The sequence below is a fragment of the Cyanidioschyzon merolae genome, chromosome 3 (assembly GCF_000091205.1).
Source record: "Cyanidioschyzon merolae strain 10D DNA, chromosome 3, complete genome".
Classification (NCBI taxonomy): Eukaryota; Rhodophyta; class Bangiophyceae; order Cyanidiales; family Cyanidiaceae; genus Cyanidioschyzon; species Cyanidioschyzon merolae.
Window position 1 is genome coordinate 1 of NC_010129.1, and position 12177 is coordinate 12177.

A 12177-nucleotide genomic window follows, 5' to 3' on the forward strand; every position below is an offset into this window, starting at 1 on the left:
CCCCCCATTCCCCCCATTTACCTCCAACCCACGCACTTCACGCACTTCCCCATTAACGCGATGATCCCAGTGCCAATGCATATGTGATTATGACTTCTATCTCTCAAAATTCATTACTGATCCGTCTTCGGCGGTACGATCTGAGCGCGTACGCATCTGTTATATCTCCATCTGGCATTCCATGATCATTACTGTTTTACCTCCAGCTTTTTTGTTTTTGGTTTTGACAGAACCTCTACACTGCCCAGACGGCCGTGACCTCCGGATCGATAATCGTTTCAGGAAATCAACCGTTCCGCTGAATAGTTTCTTCAGCTTCCGTTGTATTTACTTAATCTCGGCTTTATTGATCTAGTCAGGCTTTTTATTCGGCGCCAATGCCTGCCGTAAGCACCCGCTCTATCGTTTGTATCTCCGTTGCGGATATCCTCTGGTTACAGAGCAGCTTTTGCATACCACTGTGCTCGTTGGAAGTGGCTTGGTTCATACAACATGGAATGACAGAGATTTATTTTGTTGCGAGCCTCCAAGCTGTTGTTGCAGACCCTCTGCCTGTGGGAGTGCGAAGCGTTGTAGTACGTGTTTACTGCATCCAAGTTGGGGCCCAGACGCAGCATAGCCCCTCCTAGTCCCAAAAAATTCGTTTCGGACGAGATGGAAAGGAGCGACACATCACCTGCCACTGAAGTTCTAGACGGGGCACTATCTGGTAGAATCTCGCGGCTCGGAGACCTTCCGCCTAATAGATGACTGTTGGAGCAAACGTAAAAACCTCTTCCTATTGAAGTTTACTGTAGTTTGCGATAGTGCTTGCTATCCCCTTTGTGGGTAATTTTTTTGCATTCTCTTCGTCGCGCACCTGTTAATGACTTATCCTGAAATTTGGCCGTCACATCACACCACGTGCTTCTCGCCGATCAAGAGAAACCTGCTAATGACCTCTTCTGGAGCGACTGTTTTATCCATCGCGGCCACTTTTATTTTGCGATCGGGTCGTAGCAAAATATAGTTTTGGCTTCAATGGCGTTTCAATCTTCAAGTAAATGTTCTCAGCTGATTTTCGCTGCTCAAAGTAGAGGTCTTCAATGAGTTTTTCTCCTAAAAAATTAGACTAATGTAATTGGGGGAGTGGGTTTGGGGTGGCCGGTATTGTGTATTTCAGAATGAAACGTGACTTAGTGCCGATCGAAGAGGATCAGGAAAAAAAGAAGATGCAACATGGGGAGGTCTTACATTGAAGGCTTCAATAGTGACGTCTGTACGACGAGATGGTGGTGGAATCCTATCTTTTCCTACATATCAATGATCCTTACCACTCAATGTTGCGAGACGTTATCAGAAACAGTGTCGGTTCGTACGCCATGTATATTTTTAACTTTTCTTGAAGACTGCGGCGTTTGGAGAGCGAGCTGCATCGGGACGTGACGCACACCGCGAAGGTGATGTTTCCGGAAGATTTTTCACAATAGACTTACATCAACCACCTGATTGTTTTTAATGGGAAAACATCGGGGATAAATGAGCGAGTGCATGCCTTCCTCAAAAATTACGCCAAATACCTCGTCAGCGATGCTGAACGAGGGGGTGACGCCGACATTTTTCGAATACAGGGCAATGAGGTGCCTTACGAAAGTGAGGAACCATAAGATCGTAAACCTCGATTGTTTCATGAAACGCGTCGTCTTTGCGCTGTACCCGGGCCCGTTTCGCAAAGGGATGCTGGCAATCATCGATTGCAAGAAGAGCGATCGCCAGCATGAACAGGAGATCAGAATCGTCGACAAGAGGACATCAAACAGGAGAAAGAATCTTGCTTTCGTTATCCGCGCCACTATTCTAAAACATCGTTCGGTCTTGGGTCATGTCATCCCAAGTGAAAACTGTCAGATATGATCAAAGAAGACGAAGAGAGAATTTACTCCCTCATCTTGCCACACCTCATTTTTTCGGACAGAGAACACGCACGCAAGGCCGACATGGAGCAGAGTGCAGAAAAAATGACGGGTGGGAGTACCGACATTGAAGGCCTTCTCCAGATGCGATTCATTGTGGTTCAGTTATGCGAGTTCAATTCATATTCTGTGAATATCGACTCTAGAGTCCTTTACGCCTTCACGAAATAGATCGGTCCAGAGCTCGATGTAAACTACAAAGAGATCACCGGCGAAGACCGGGACACCCTGGTAGAATATCTTCGATTTCAAGCGTCCCAAACCGGCCAAAGAAAGGTACTCACGGGGGCCATCGATTACGATGTGGTATACATAAACCTACACTCTCAGGGGTTGAAGGCACGTCGTCCTATCCCGTCTTCGTTATCTCACTTGCCGAAGCGCGTACACAAGAAGACGGGCGATGGAACGTATAATGCCCACGAAATCGTCTTTCTCTGCGGCCTTAACCCCTTGAATACGAATATCATCAGCATCGCTGCTCCCAGGCGTGCGGAAGGTGGTACTGACGGCAACATGCCTCAGAAAGACCTGTTTTTGTTGGTGTTCTCGAGAGCGAGATGGTATCGGGAATCCGGGAGATTGAGTGCGAGGATGGACATCGACCCGTGGAGTGCAACAGTTAAGGATAACCCGGAAACTTTGAGCGAGGTGACATGCCCAAGAGCGGACTCTCTAGTTTTTTGGATATTCAAAGAAGTTCGCGTTGCACACTGGGATGCGCTGTGCAAGGAATACTCAAAGCCACGGTAGACTCGTTTGCAAATGAATCTACGCGGTGGGAGGCAGCATGCATTTGCGAATTTCTTCAATCAGTTGAGCGCCTTGAAGGAGAATGAACGTCAGTGGCTCGTATTAGCATACGGAGCATGGCGCTGGAAGACCCAAAAAGGGTGTACACCAGCTCCAACGACTAGGGTGTACAAGGGGTGCGCAAGGCGTTTCGTTACGATACCTGTAGATGAGTTCCGAACATCGTATACACACCATGAACTGGGTTGTACACTTCAGAGAATGGAGATTGAAAAGTGCCAGTGGAGCCCTGAGGATGTGAAAACTACGGACCGCTGACAGAAGAGCAAACGGAAAGGAAAGCGATAGTTCGAGGGCTACTTGCATAAGTACCACCAACGGCAAGAACCGGAAAGAGTTTTTGAACCGAGACTTTAACGCCGCTATCAATAAAAGTAGATGTGCGGTACTAGAGAAAAGTCCTCCAGAATGGACAAAAGAGAACTTTCTAAGAGAACCTCTCAAAGTCGAACTATATGAGAAACAATTGGAAGCAGTAATAGGTGTCCGGTCCAAAAAGACTGGGAGGCGTCTGCACTTCAGTTGGAGACGTTTCGTCTAGGGCGGACCGGTCGCCGCTACTGCACTATGCCGACGTCGTTCCGCTTTAGAACGGCGTTTGGCTGTGGGTGCAACTTTTCGACGTCATGCTTTCCAGTGCAGAAGGAGTAAAATTGTGCCACTGTAATCCATTTCTGCTTCTCTGCCGTCTGCGCCAATTCTGGATCATGTATCACTGTGGATGATATTTTGCGTTTTGAGAAAGTGTGGTTTACTGCTAAGGTTCATCTCTTTCCATGAATCAGTTCCTGAATGCGTTTACGCCACAGCTCCAAGTGTCAAGCAACAGAGCTGACCGCTAACATCCACGACTGCGGAAACGGTCTAGAGGAGTCGTTTGCGCCCTGGCACAATCAACCACATCTCCAAGCTTCAATGTACTTGACTCACGGATCGCGAATTCTCATGTGCCCTGCATGTGCTGCTATGATCATCAACCAATATATGCACAACCCAATCTTGTTCTCAGATTATTTTCTTCACCGGTTTTTTCGAATGCGCTCATATATAGATCCGGCTTCGCATATTCAGGTGCAGGACTCATGCCGCCTCCGTGATCCACGTGCTTAGCAGTATGTTGTCGAAGGCTTTTACGCAGTGAACCATACATTATTACCATTGCTTTGATAAGAACCTCAGCAGGTAGGCCTCGCAGCTTATGTTGTATCCCATATGCTAGTTGCGCCTGTACTCTACGTCAAACTGGATGCTCAGCAGGCAGCACCTATAACAATCACGCGAGCCTTCTCCAATATTTGCGCTGCACTTGCGTATATGCGGTAGAGCCTTTCCGCGTACGGCATGATAGACGCAGTACTGTCTGAACCGAGCGCTGAACCGCACATGGTGCGCAGCACATCTACCCGCGCAGGCCATAGCACAGCGTGGGCGACCTCTTGCGAGGCGTACGTGCCGTAGCAGCTTACGAGTAGACCATCAACCACGAGGCGTCCGGAACGCGTTAGTGGCGCATAGACTCCCTCACGCGTTACATAAGTGTCGATCGCGACGACAGGGTCCGCTCTATGGGCAGCGGCATCGAGAAGGGCGTCGCCTATGCGTATATGTTCTGCAAAAACTGCCTCGAGGGCGAGGCTCTCCAGCTCGGGCCTCTGATGTATTGTCTGCTGGTGACGTAAAAGATCTGAAAAAGGGGTCATCCCAAAATCCCGGACTCTCATGCTTGCGTGCATACGGTACACTAAATGCTGACTCGTCAAGCGCAACTGCTTCCCTGATAACGTCTTAATAAGTAGGACCTCCGCGGTTGCGCCAGGCTCTTTGTGCAACCATCCAAGTATAGTATCCTCTAGCAGCTGTCCACTTCTATCGGCCCCAATCACACTCATACCCGAGCGCAACTCACTCATCGGCCGAATACTGCCCAGACGATCGATCAGCACAGTGGCATCCTCCGGGAAGCAGATCGTGGTGCCGCCATTGATAGGAATTTTCGTGACATTCGCTGCTGTGGACGGTGTCGCTGAGAGTGATGGAGTCGCCGACGCAGTCGGTGTCGCTGTAGGCGTTGAGGTTGAGGTTGGTGTCGGCGTCGGTGTCGGCGTCGGTGTCGGCGTCGGTGTCGGCGTCGGTGTCGGGGAAGGGGTAATCATTGATTCGCTGAGCATGAATATATCATTGAGCTCTCCCTTTCCTTCACTTGTGTTCGAGTATCCGAATCCTCCGAACAGTATCATGCCGCTTTCAGTTGTATTCCAGAGAGCAGATCCATACCGAGCACCGGGAACGACGCTGGGACTGAAAGTCCTAAACATTCCGTAATCAGCGGGGGCATTAATGACTGCGCTACCATTGATCCAAGCCCACTGGCGCTGCTCCACGTTAAACAACCAAAGATCGTTCAGATCGCCGCTTTCGCTACTACTGTTCCCGTACCCTTCACCACCAAAAAGCTGTAGATTTCCTGAAGCGTCAATGAAGCCAACTCCATACTCGCGGGATCCAGGATAGCTTGCAGCATCGGTATTGCCAAATATGATATACGATCCAGGGATCGAGATCGTGGTATTGCCTGCGACAAACGTCCATATGGACGTACTAATGTTATAAAACCAAAGATCATTCAAAAATCCTGGATAAGATTCCGAACCATTTCCATAACCAAACCCACCAAACATCCACAGATTGGCTTTTGAATCCGTCCATGTAATTGCACCCTGGCGAGCTCCGGGAGCATTCGATCTATTGGCAATATCAGGTTCACTGTAATTGCCAGGCTGGTTTACCGATTGTGACCCACCCATATATGCCCACAGTGATAAGGATCTGTTGAAGCACCAAAGGTCTGAAAACAGGTACGAATAGCAATTCTCACCTCCAAACAACCAGAAGTTTCCATCTGCGCCCAGCCAGAACGCTGCCTTTAAGCGAGCCCCAGGGTTGTAAGAGGGATCGTAGGAACCCATTGGCCCGTACGTGGGTAAGGCATTGATTGTATCGTTGCCGTCTACCCAGGTCCAGTTTCCACTAACTGTGTCGTACTGCCACATGTCGTTAAGGCAACCGATATTACCATTTCCATCCAATCCGTAGCCTCCAAACAACCAGAAATGCTCCTCGTCTGCACGCCAGAATGCACTGGCCTCCCTTGCGCCCGGAATATTGAGGGCGCTTCCGACTCCAAGTGTACCATAGTTTCCAGGCACATAAATGTCCATAGATCCGCCGATCCATGCCCACTCGAGCGAGGTAACGTTCAGTCTCCACAGATCGTTAAGATAACCTCCAGAGGAGTTCGCGTATCCAAAGCCACCAAAAAGGTACAAAACGCCGGGGCTTCCAACCCAGGTCGAGGAGTAGTGGCGACCGCCTGGGACGTTATTCGAGGACGCCACGTTCAGCGTACCATACTTCCCATAATTGTTGACACTAGTTTCTCCACCTATCCAGGTCCACCGCACGGGATAAGCCGGTGCCCCTGCGCCTACCAAAACCCAAATACGGGCCGAGAACCACAAACAAACGACCAAAACACGCAGCCAGAGTACCCGCCTGAGACTACTCCGCCTCAAGCCTCCTTTCATAGGTGAATCTTGTCTTCGTACAGCTCGGGAAGCTCGCCCAAAAGCGTGTCCAAAGAAGGAAATCGCCGGCTTCAGAACACGCAACGAACGATCGCAAGACTAGACGTTTTCAATGACTGCAGCCACGTGCGTTGCGCGCGCAACGTTGGAAACGCACGTTGCGCAACGCATGCAGCCGGTTCTGATCTCGAGATGCATGCGAGCACTTGAACCTGAACTATGTGGACCAATATAGAATGTAATGGACATTTATGCACATGGACCAATCATCCAAAAGTTTGTTTCGATCTGCTACTGGTGGGATCCTGTACTAAACGGTACACATGGGACACCAACCAAGATGCACTAAAGGCCTTGGACTTGAAATGGAACAATCATGTCCTATTATTGTGTAAAAACGAATACGATGCATCATAATGCCAAAGTTCGGTTCCAAAGAGTCGCAGCAGCACGCCCCTTGGGGCAGCCTGCAGCTGCCCCGATGCGCGAGCGCAAATGCGCGCATTCCGGGCAGCGGCGGTGTTGGCAATACGAAACAGTGGCGACATTTGTGTAAAGAGCGTCGAGGCGCCATCGTGGCGTCGGACACGTGTGCTTCATCGATCTGAGTAGCGTCTCGCGCGGTGCGCGCATCGCGCTCGGTGAGCGTCCCTGGGAGGTCGGGTAGTCAACGGACGCGACGCACTTGTCGCCGTTGAAGGGAAATGTGATCCTCAGGATTCGTTGGCGTGTTGTTCTAACATAAAACTTGTATTTGTATTGCAATCGTAACAAAATATATGGTTTCATCTCAGTCATGTTGCAGCCCTCAAGTAAAAATACTGGAGTGTTTTTTTCGCAGTATACAACAGGAACCTTCAAAGAGGGTTCTTTCTCAAAAAAAAACTAAAAAGGAAAGCTATGAAAAAGCAAGTCCACGATCCTGGAGGTCCAGGGTCGGCGGCTGCTAGAAAAAAAACAAAAGACGGTGCCGAGTTCATAAGAAAAGGAAGAGAAAAAGAAGCAAAAATGGGAGGCCCTACGTAGAAGGCGGCAAGAAAGACGACCGCACTACGAGGTTGTGGTGAAAACCTGTCTTCTTGGACATATCAAGGATCCCTACATGGAAAAGTTGCGAGACATTATCGAAAAACGTGTCGGCTCGTACTCCAAGAGCATTGTCAATGCGTCGTCAGGACTAATGCATTTGGTGAGGGAGATGTACCACGAAGTTACGCACATGGAAACGGTCGAGGTACCCTGACGGGTTTTTCGATAAGACTTTACTCATCACCTGATGCTTGGTACAGAGGAAACGCGGAAGGAAAATGAGCTAGTAAATGCCTTCCGCGAGAAACATCCCTTTTACAGTTTCGAGGGTACTCGATACAAGGGTGAACGGGATATTTACACTTACGAAGCGATGAAGTATCTCACGAATCTGCAGAACCATTTGACAGCGGACCTCGAACGTTTTATGATACGCGCCGTGTTTGCACTTTACCCGGGCATCTCTCGCAAGGGGATATGGGCGATTATCAATGGCATCACGAAAGATCGCAAGCGTGACAATGAGGTCGAATTTGTCGACAAGAAGGCCTCACGCAGGAGCACAAATGAGGATTCCGTCATCCGTGCGGTTATACAAGCGCACCGGGCAATCTCGAGGCTGGCGAATCCAGCAGGCAAGATATCAGAGTTGAAAAAAAGATAAAATGCTGTCGCCTCATTCTGCTCGATTTCGTATTTCTGGACCGAGAGCTCGAACGCAAAGCGGAGATGAAGCTGAGTGAGGAAAAAATGAAGAATGGGAGAGACGGAAGGCGTTCCTAACGGGGAAGCGCTTCAACGGGGTTCCGTTGTGCAACATCAAGTCACATTTTGTGAGTACCGACTCCGGCGTCCTTTATGGCATCATGGTGGGGTTCAGTCCGGAGTTCAAAGTTAGCAGGGAGGACTTCACCGGCGAGAACCGGGTGACGTACTGGAAGAGTATCTTCGATTTCAAACCTGTAAAAGTCAGCAAACAGAAGGTATTCACTGGGTTGATCGAAACCGATGGAGTAGCCTTGTGCGTACACTACCGGCGGTTGAAGAAAGATCGGCCAGTCCCTCCCTTGGCTGCGCCCGTGACGAAGGATGCAGAAAACAAAGAGGCGGATGCTGCGACGCACAGAGTGCAGGATAACGACTTTATTGTTGACGCGGCGAAGGATGACGATGAAAAGGAGGCGGTTCCTGAGACGGAGGAGATGGAGGATGACGACTTTGCGGTTGGCGCGGTGAAGGATGAAGAAAAGAAGGAGGCGGTTCCTGCGATGCAGGAGGTGCAGGATAACGACCTTGTCATTGGCACGGTGAAGGATGAAGAAAAGAAGGAGGCGGATCTTGAGACGCAGAAAGTGCAGGATAACGACTTTGTCGTTGGCGCGGACCCTGGAAATACGAATATCATCACCATCGCAGCACCGAAGCGTGCTGAAGATGGCACTGACGGTAACTTACGTCAGAAAGACATGCGTCTTTTAAGATTCTCGAGAGCGAGATACTACCGGGAATCAGGAACCATGAATGCAAGGAAGAGAATCGAAACATGGAATGCCGGAAGAAAGGATCTCCTGGAAGCCTTGAGCGAGGTGACTAACCGAGGAGCGGACTTTGAAGCTTTTCGGAAACTCATGAAAGTTCGCGTTGCTCATTGGGATGCGCTGTGGGAGAAGTATACCAAGCCTCGGTGGGCTCGTCTGCGTATGAATCTATACGGTGGGAAGCAGCGGGCGTTTGCCAACTTTTTCAATCAGTTGAGTGCCCTCAAATAGGACAAGACTCAAAGGCTCGTAGTAGCAAATGGGGCAGGGCGATGGAAGACCCAAAAAGGCTGTACACCAGCTCCAACGACGCGAACGTACAAAGAGTGCGCAAGGCGTTTCGTTACGATACCTGTAGATGAGTTCCGAACATCGTATACACACCACGAGCTGGGTTGTACACTTCAGAGAGTGGAGATGGAAAAGTGCTAGAGGAGCCCTGAAGATATAGTAAAGTATGGACCTCTGACGGAGGAACAAACGAAAAGGATGCGAAAGTTCGGGGACTACTTGCATCAGCATGTACAACCAGTGATGGCAAGAAACGTATGGAGTTTGTGAACCGAGACTTTCATGCCGCTATCAATGTCAGGAGATGTGCGGTGCTGCAGACGAGAACTCCAGAGCTGACACGAGAGAACTTTGTTGGACAACCTCTCAAAGACGAACTATATGAGAAAAATGGGAAGCAGTAGTAGGCAGCCGGCCGAAAAAAAAAGCCGGGAGGCGTCTGCATGTCAGTTGGACACTTTTCATGTGGGCGCCGGTCGCACTGCAGTAAACGCCCGACGTCGTTCGAGTTAGAACGGCGTTTTGGAGCAGTCTGCAGAGCATCTGGTACTTTTTGCTTTGCCTTTATCGATATATGGATAAGGCTGTGGTTACGATTCTTCTAGTACGGTCTTCTGACAGCCCGGGTCATTTCACTGCCTATTTTTTTCCAGGCACACCTTTTCATCTGCAGTGCGTCGACCGAATAGCCGTGAGAAGTTTACCCTCTTGGCCCTATAACTTTCTGACTTCATGCTTTCCACAGCACGAGCGCTAGAATTGTGCGATTCTAAAGCACTTCTGTCTTTCTGCCGCCTGGTGCTATTCTTGATCGTATTTCACTCAGAACAGCCTTTTTGGTTTTTGGAGAAATTCTGTTTCAAAGGTTTATCTGATATCTTCGCAACTGTCAACTCCGTAATGCTTTCACAATACTACTCCAAGTGACACGCAACGAGGAGAAGCACGAATTTTTGTATCTGAAAGTAGACTCCATCGGAACGCCCCGCAAACCTCTAGCCAGCATACTATTTCGATGCATAGATGCATGCGAAGCTCTGCTCACTCAGTCTCATGTGACCGACATCTGCTGCTATTCCTCTTCGCAAGTCTTGGCGCTACCGTACTTCTCTGTATATAAAACTGTATTCCGCGGCTTGCCTCGATTGCGCACAATAATAACTGTATGCAACTTTGCTCGTTCGTATAAGTTGCTATGGTTGTGCCCCTTATCAAAATCCCTGACAAAACGCAGTGCGAACCTTTTTCGAAATGTAACTCGTATGATCATCATCGCTTGATCATTATCCTAAGACAGAAAAAGCGGAACCTAGAGTAGTACCATCGGTGCTGTTCGCCCCCGTGCTTCAGAGCAGATTGCCAGTTCAGCAAGCTGCAACTACAACACTTACGTAAGCCTCCGTTAAAACACGTGCTGCACTCGTCCAGTTATGATATAGCCTTTCTGCGTACTGCATGATACCCATAATACCCTCTGTGCCGAGCCCTGGTCCCTATAACTTGCGCAGAGCATCGACCGGCGCAGGCCACAACGCAGCATATGCCACGGCATGCGATGCGGACATCCCGTAGCAGCTCACCAGAATACCGTCGACGACAAGGCGCCCTGAGCGAGTCAATGGCGCATAGAGACCATTGTGCGTAACGAAAGTCTCGATTGCCACCAAGGGGTCTGGCAGGTGCGCCGCAACATCCACTAGAGTGTCGCCAATGCGTATATCTTCCGCGAGATCTACCTCAATGGCAGAGGTACCCAGCTCAAGCCTCTGACGTATTTGCCTCTGCTGCTGTGGCTGATGCTTCCCTGAAAGAGAAGAAGCTGTGGTCGTAACACTGTAAAAGTCTCTAGAGTGTCCAAGCATCCGATATACGAGATGCTGCCTCGTCAAACACAGCTGCTTTCCGGAGAGCGTCTTGATCACCAGAATCTCCGCAGTAGCGCCGGGCTCGTTATGCAACCATCCTAGTACACTATCATCGACCAGTTGCCCACGTCCATTGACCCCGATCGCGGCCATACCTGATCGAAGCTCGCTTATCTGCAGACTGTTGCCCAGACCATCGATCAGTACCGAGGCATCCGCGGGGAAGCAGACCGCAGAGCCTTCGCCTACAGCGGTCTGCGTCACATTTGTCGTTGCCGCCGGTGCTGCAGTAACGGAGCGTGTCGGTGATGCCGTCGGAGTCGGTGTTGCGGTCGGCGTAGGCGTCGGTGTTGCGATGTATAATGTGAAGAGGTCGTTATAGATACCTGAGCTTCCTTGGCCTCCGAACAGGACCGGGTCGTTTTGATCGGTATCCCAAAGAACTGCATCAGCTCGCGGAGGTGGAAGCGTTGTATTGCTTGTCTTGTTAAGCTCGCCGTAACTATAGGCTCCATCTGTTGTATTGTCACCGTCTACCCACGCCCATTCGAGACTCGTAATATTGAACGTCCACAGGTCGTTGCAGAGACCAGGTGAATAACCACCGAAAAGATACAGGGTGTTTGTCGAGTCTACGAATCTAGAGGAACCAGCTCTGTACCCGGGACTGTTATACGATGAGAGCACTCTTTTGTCGCCGAAAACTGACTCATTCGAGCCAACGCTACCATCTCCAGATATCCAGGCCCATGCTCTAGAGCTGATATTGAAGAGCCACAAATCATTCAGAAAGCTGCGAATTCCGATACTCAGTCCTAGACCACCAAAGAGCCAAAAGTTGCCAGCAAGGTCTTGCCATGATGCGGCTCCGGAACGTCCAGCGGGATAGTTGCTCGGTGATGTCTGCCGAAACGCACCATAACTTCCAGAGGCAATCTGCTATTCAGTCCCTTCAATCCATCCCCATTCGTTGGTCACTATGCTGCACTACCACTAGTCACCGTAATATGCACCATTAGGACTAGATCCACCAAAGAGATAAAACTGGCCAGCCAAACCAACCCAGGTGGCGGGTAAGAAACGAGTGCCGGGCGTATTGTTCGAA

The 12177-nt window shown here is 49.8% G+C and overlaps 1 protein-coding gene across 1 annotated transcript, besides 3 other annotated features; it reads right to left on the reverse strand.

Annotated features, from left to right (window-relative positions):
- Window positions 1-877: 877 nt before the first annotated feature.
- Window positions 878-3373: a sequence feature (repetitive element).
- Window positions 3374-4015: 642 nt separating this feature from the next.
- On the reverse strand, window positions 4016-6349 carry CYME_CMC002C (similar to hedgehog protein; the record flags this gene model as incomplete). The annotated part of the gene is made up of 1 exon (XM_005535184.1): window positions 4016-6349. The coding sequence occupies one exon, from the start codon at window positions 6347-6349 to the stop codon at window positions 4016-4018; it is 2334 nt and encodes a 777-aa protein (XP_005535241.1).
- Window positions 6350-6926: 577 nt separating this feature from the next.
- Window positions 6927-9687: a sequence feature (repetitive element).
- A 1013-nt stretch (window positions 9688-10700) lies between these two features.
- Window positions 10701-12177: part of a sequence feature (pseudo-gene of hedgehog protein) that runs on past the window's edge.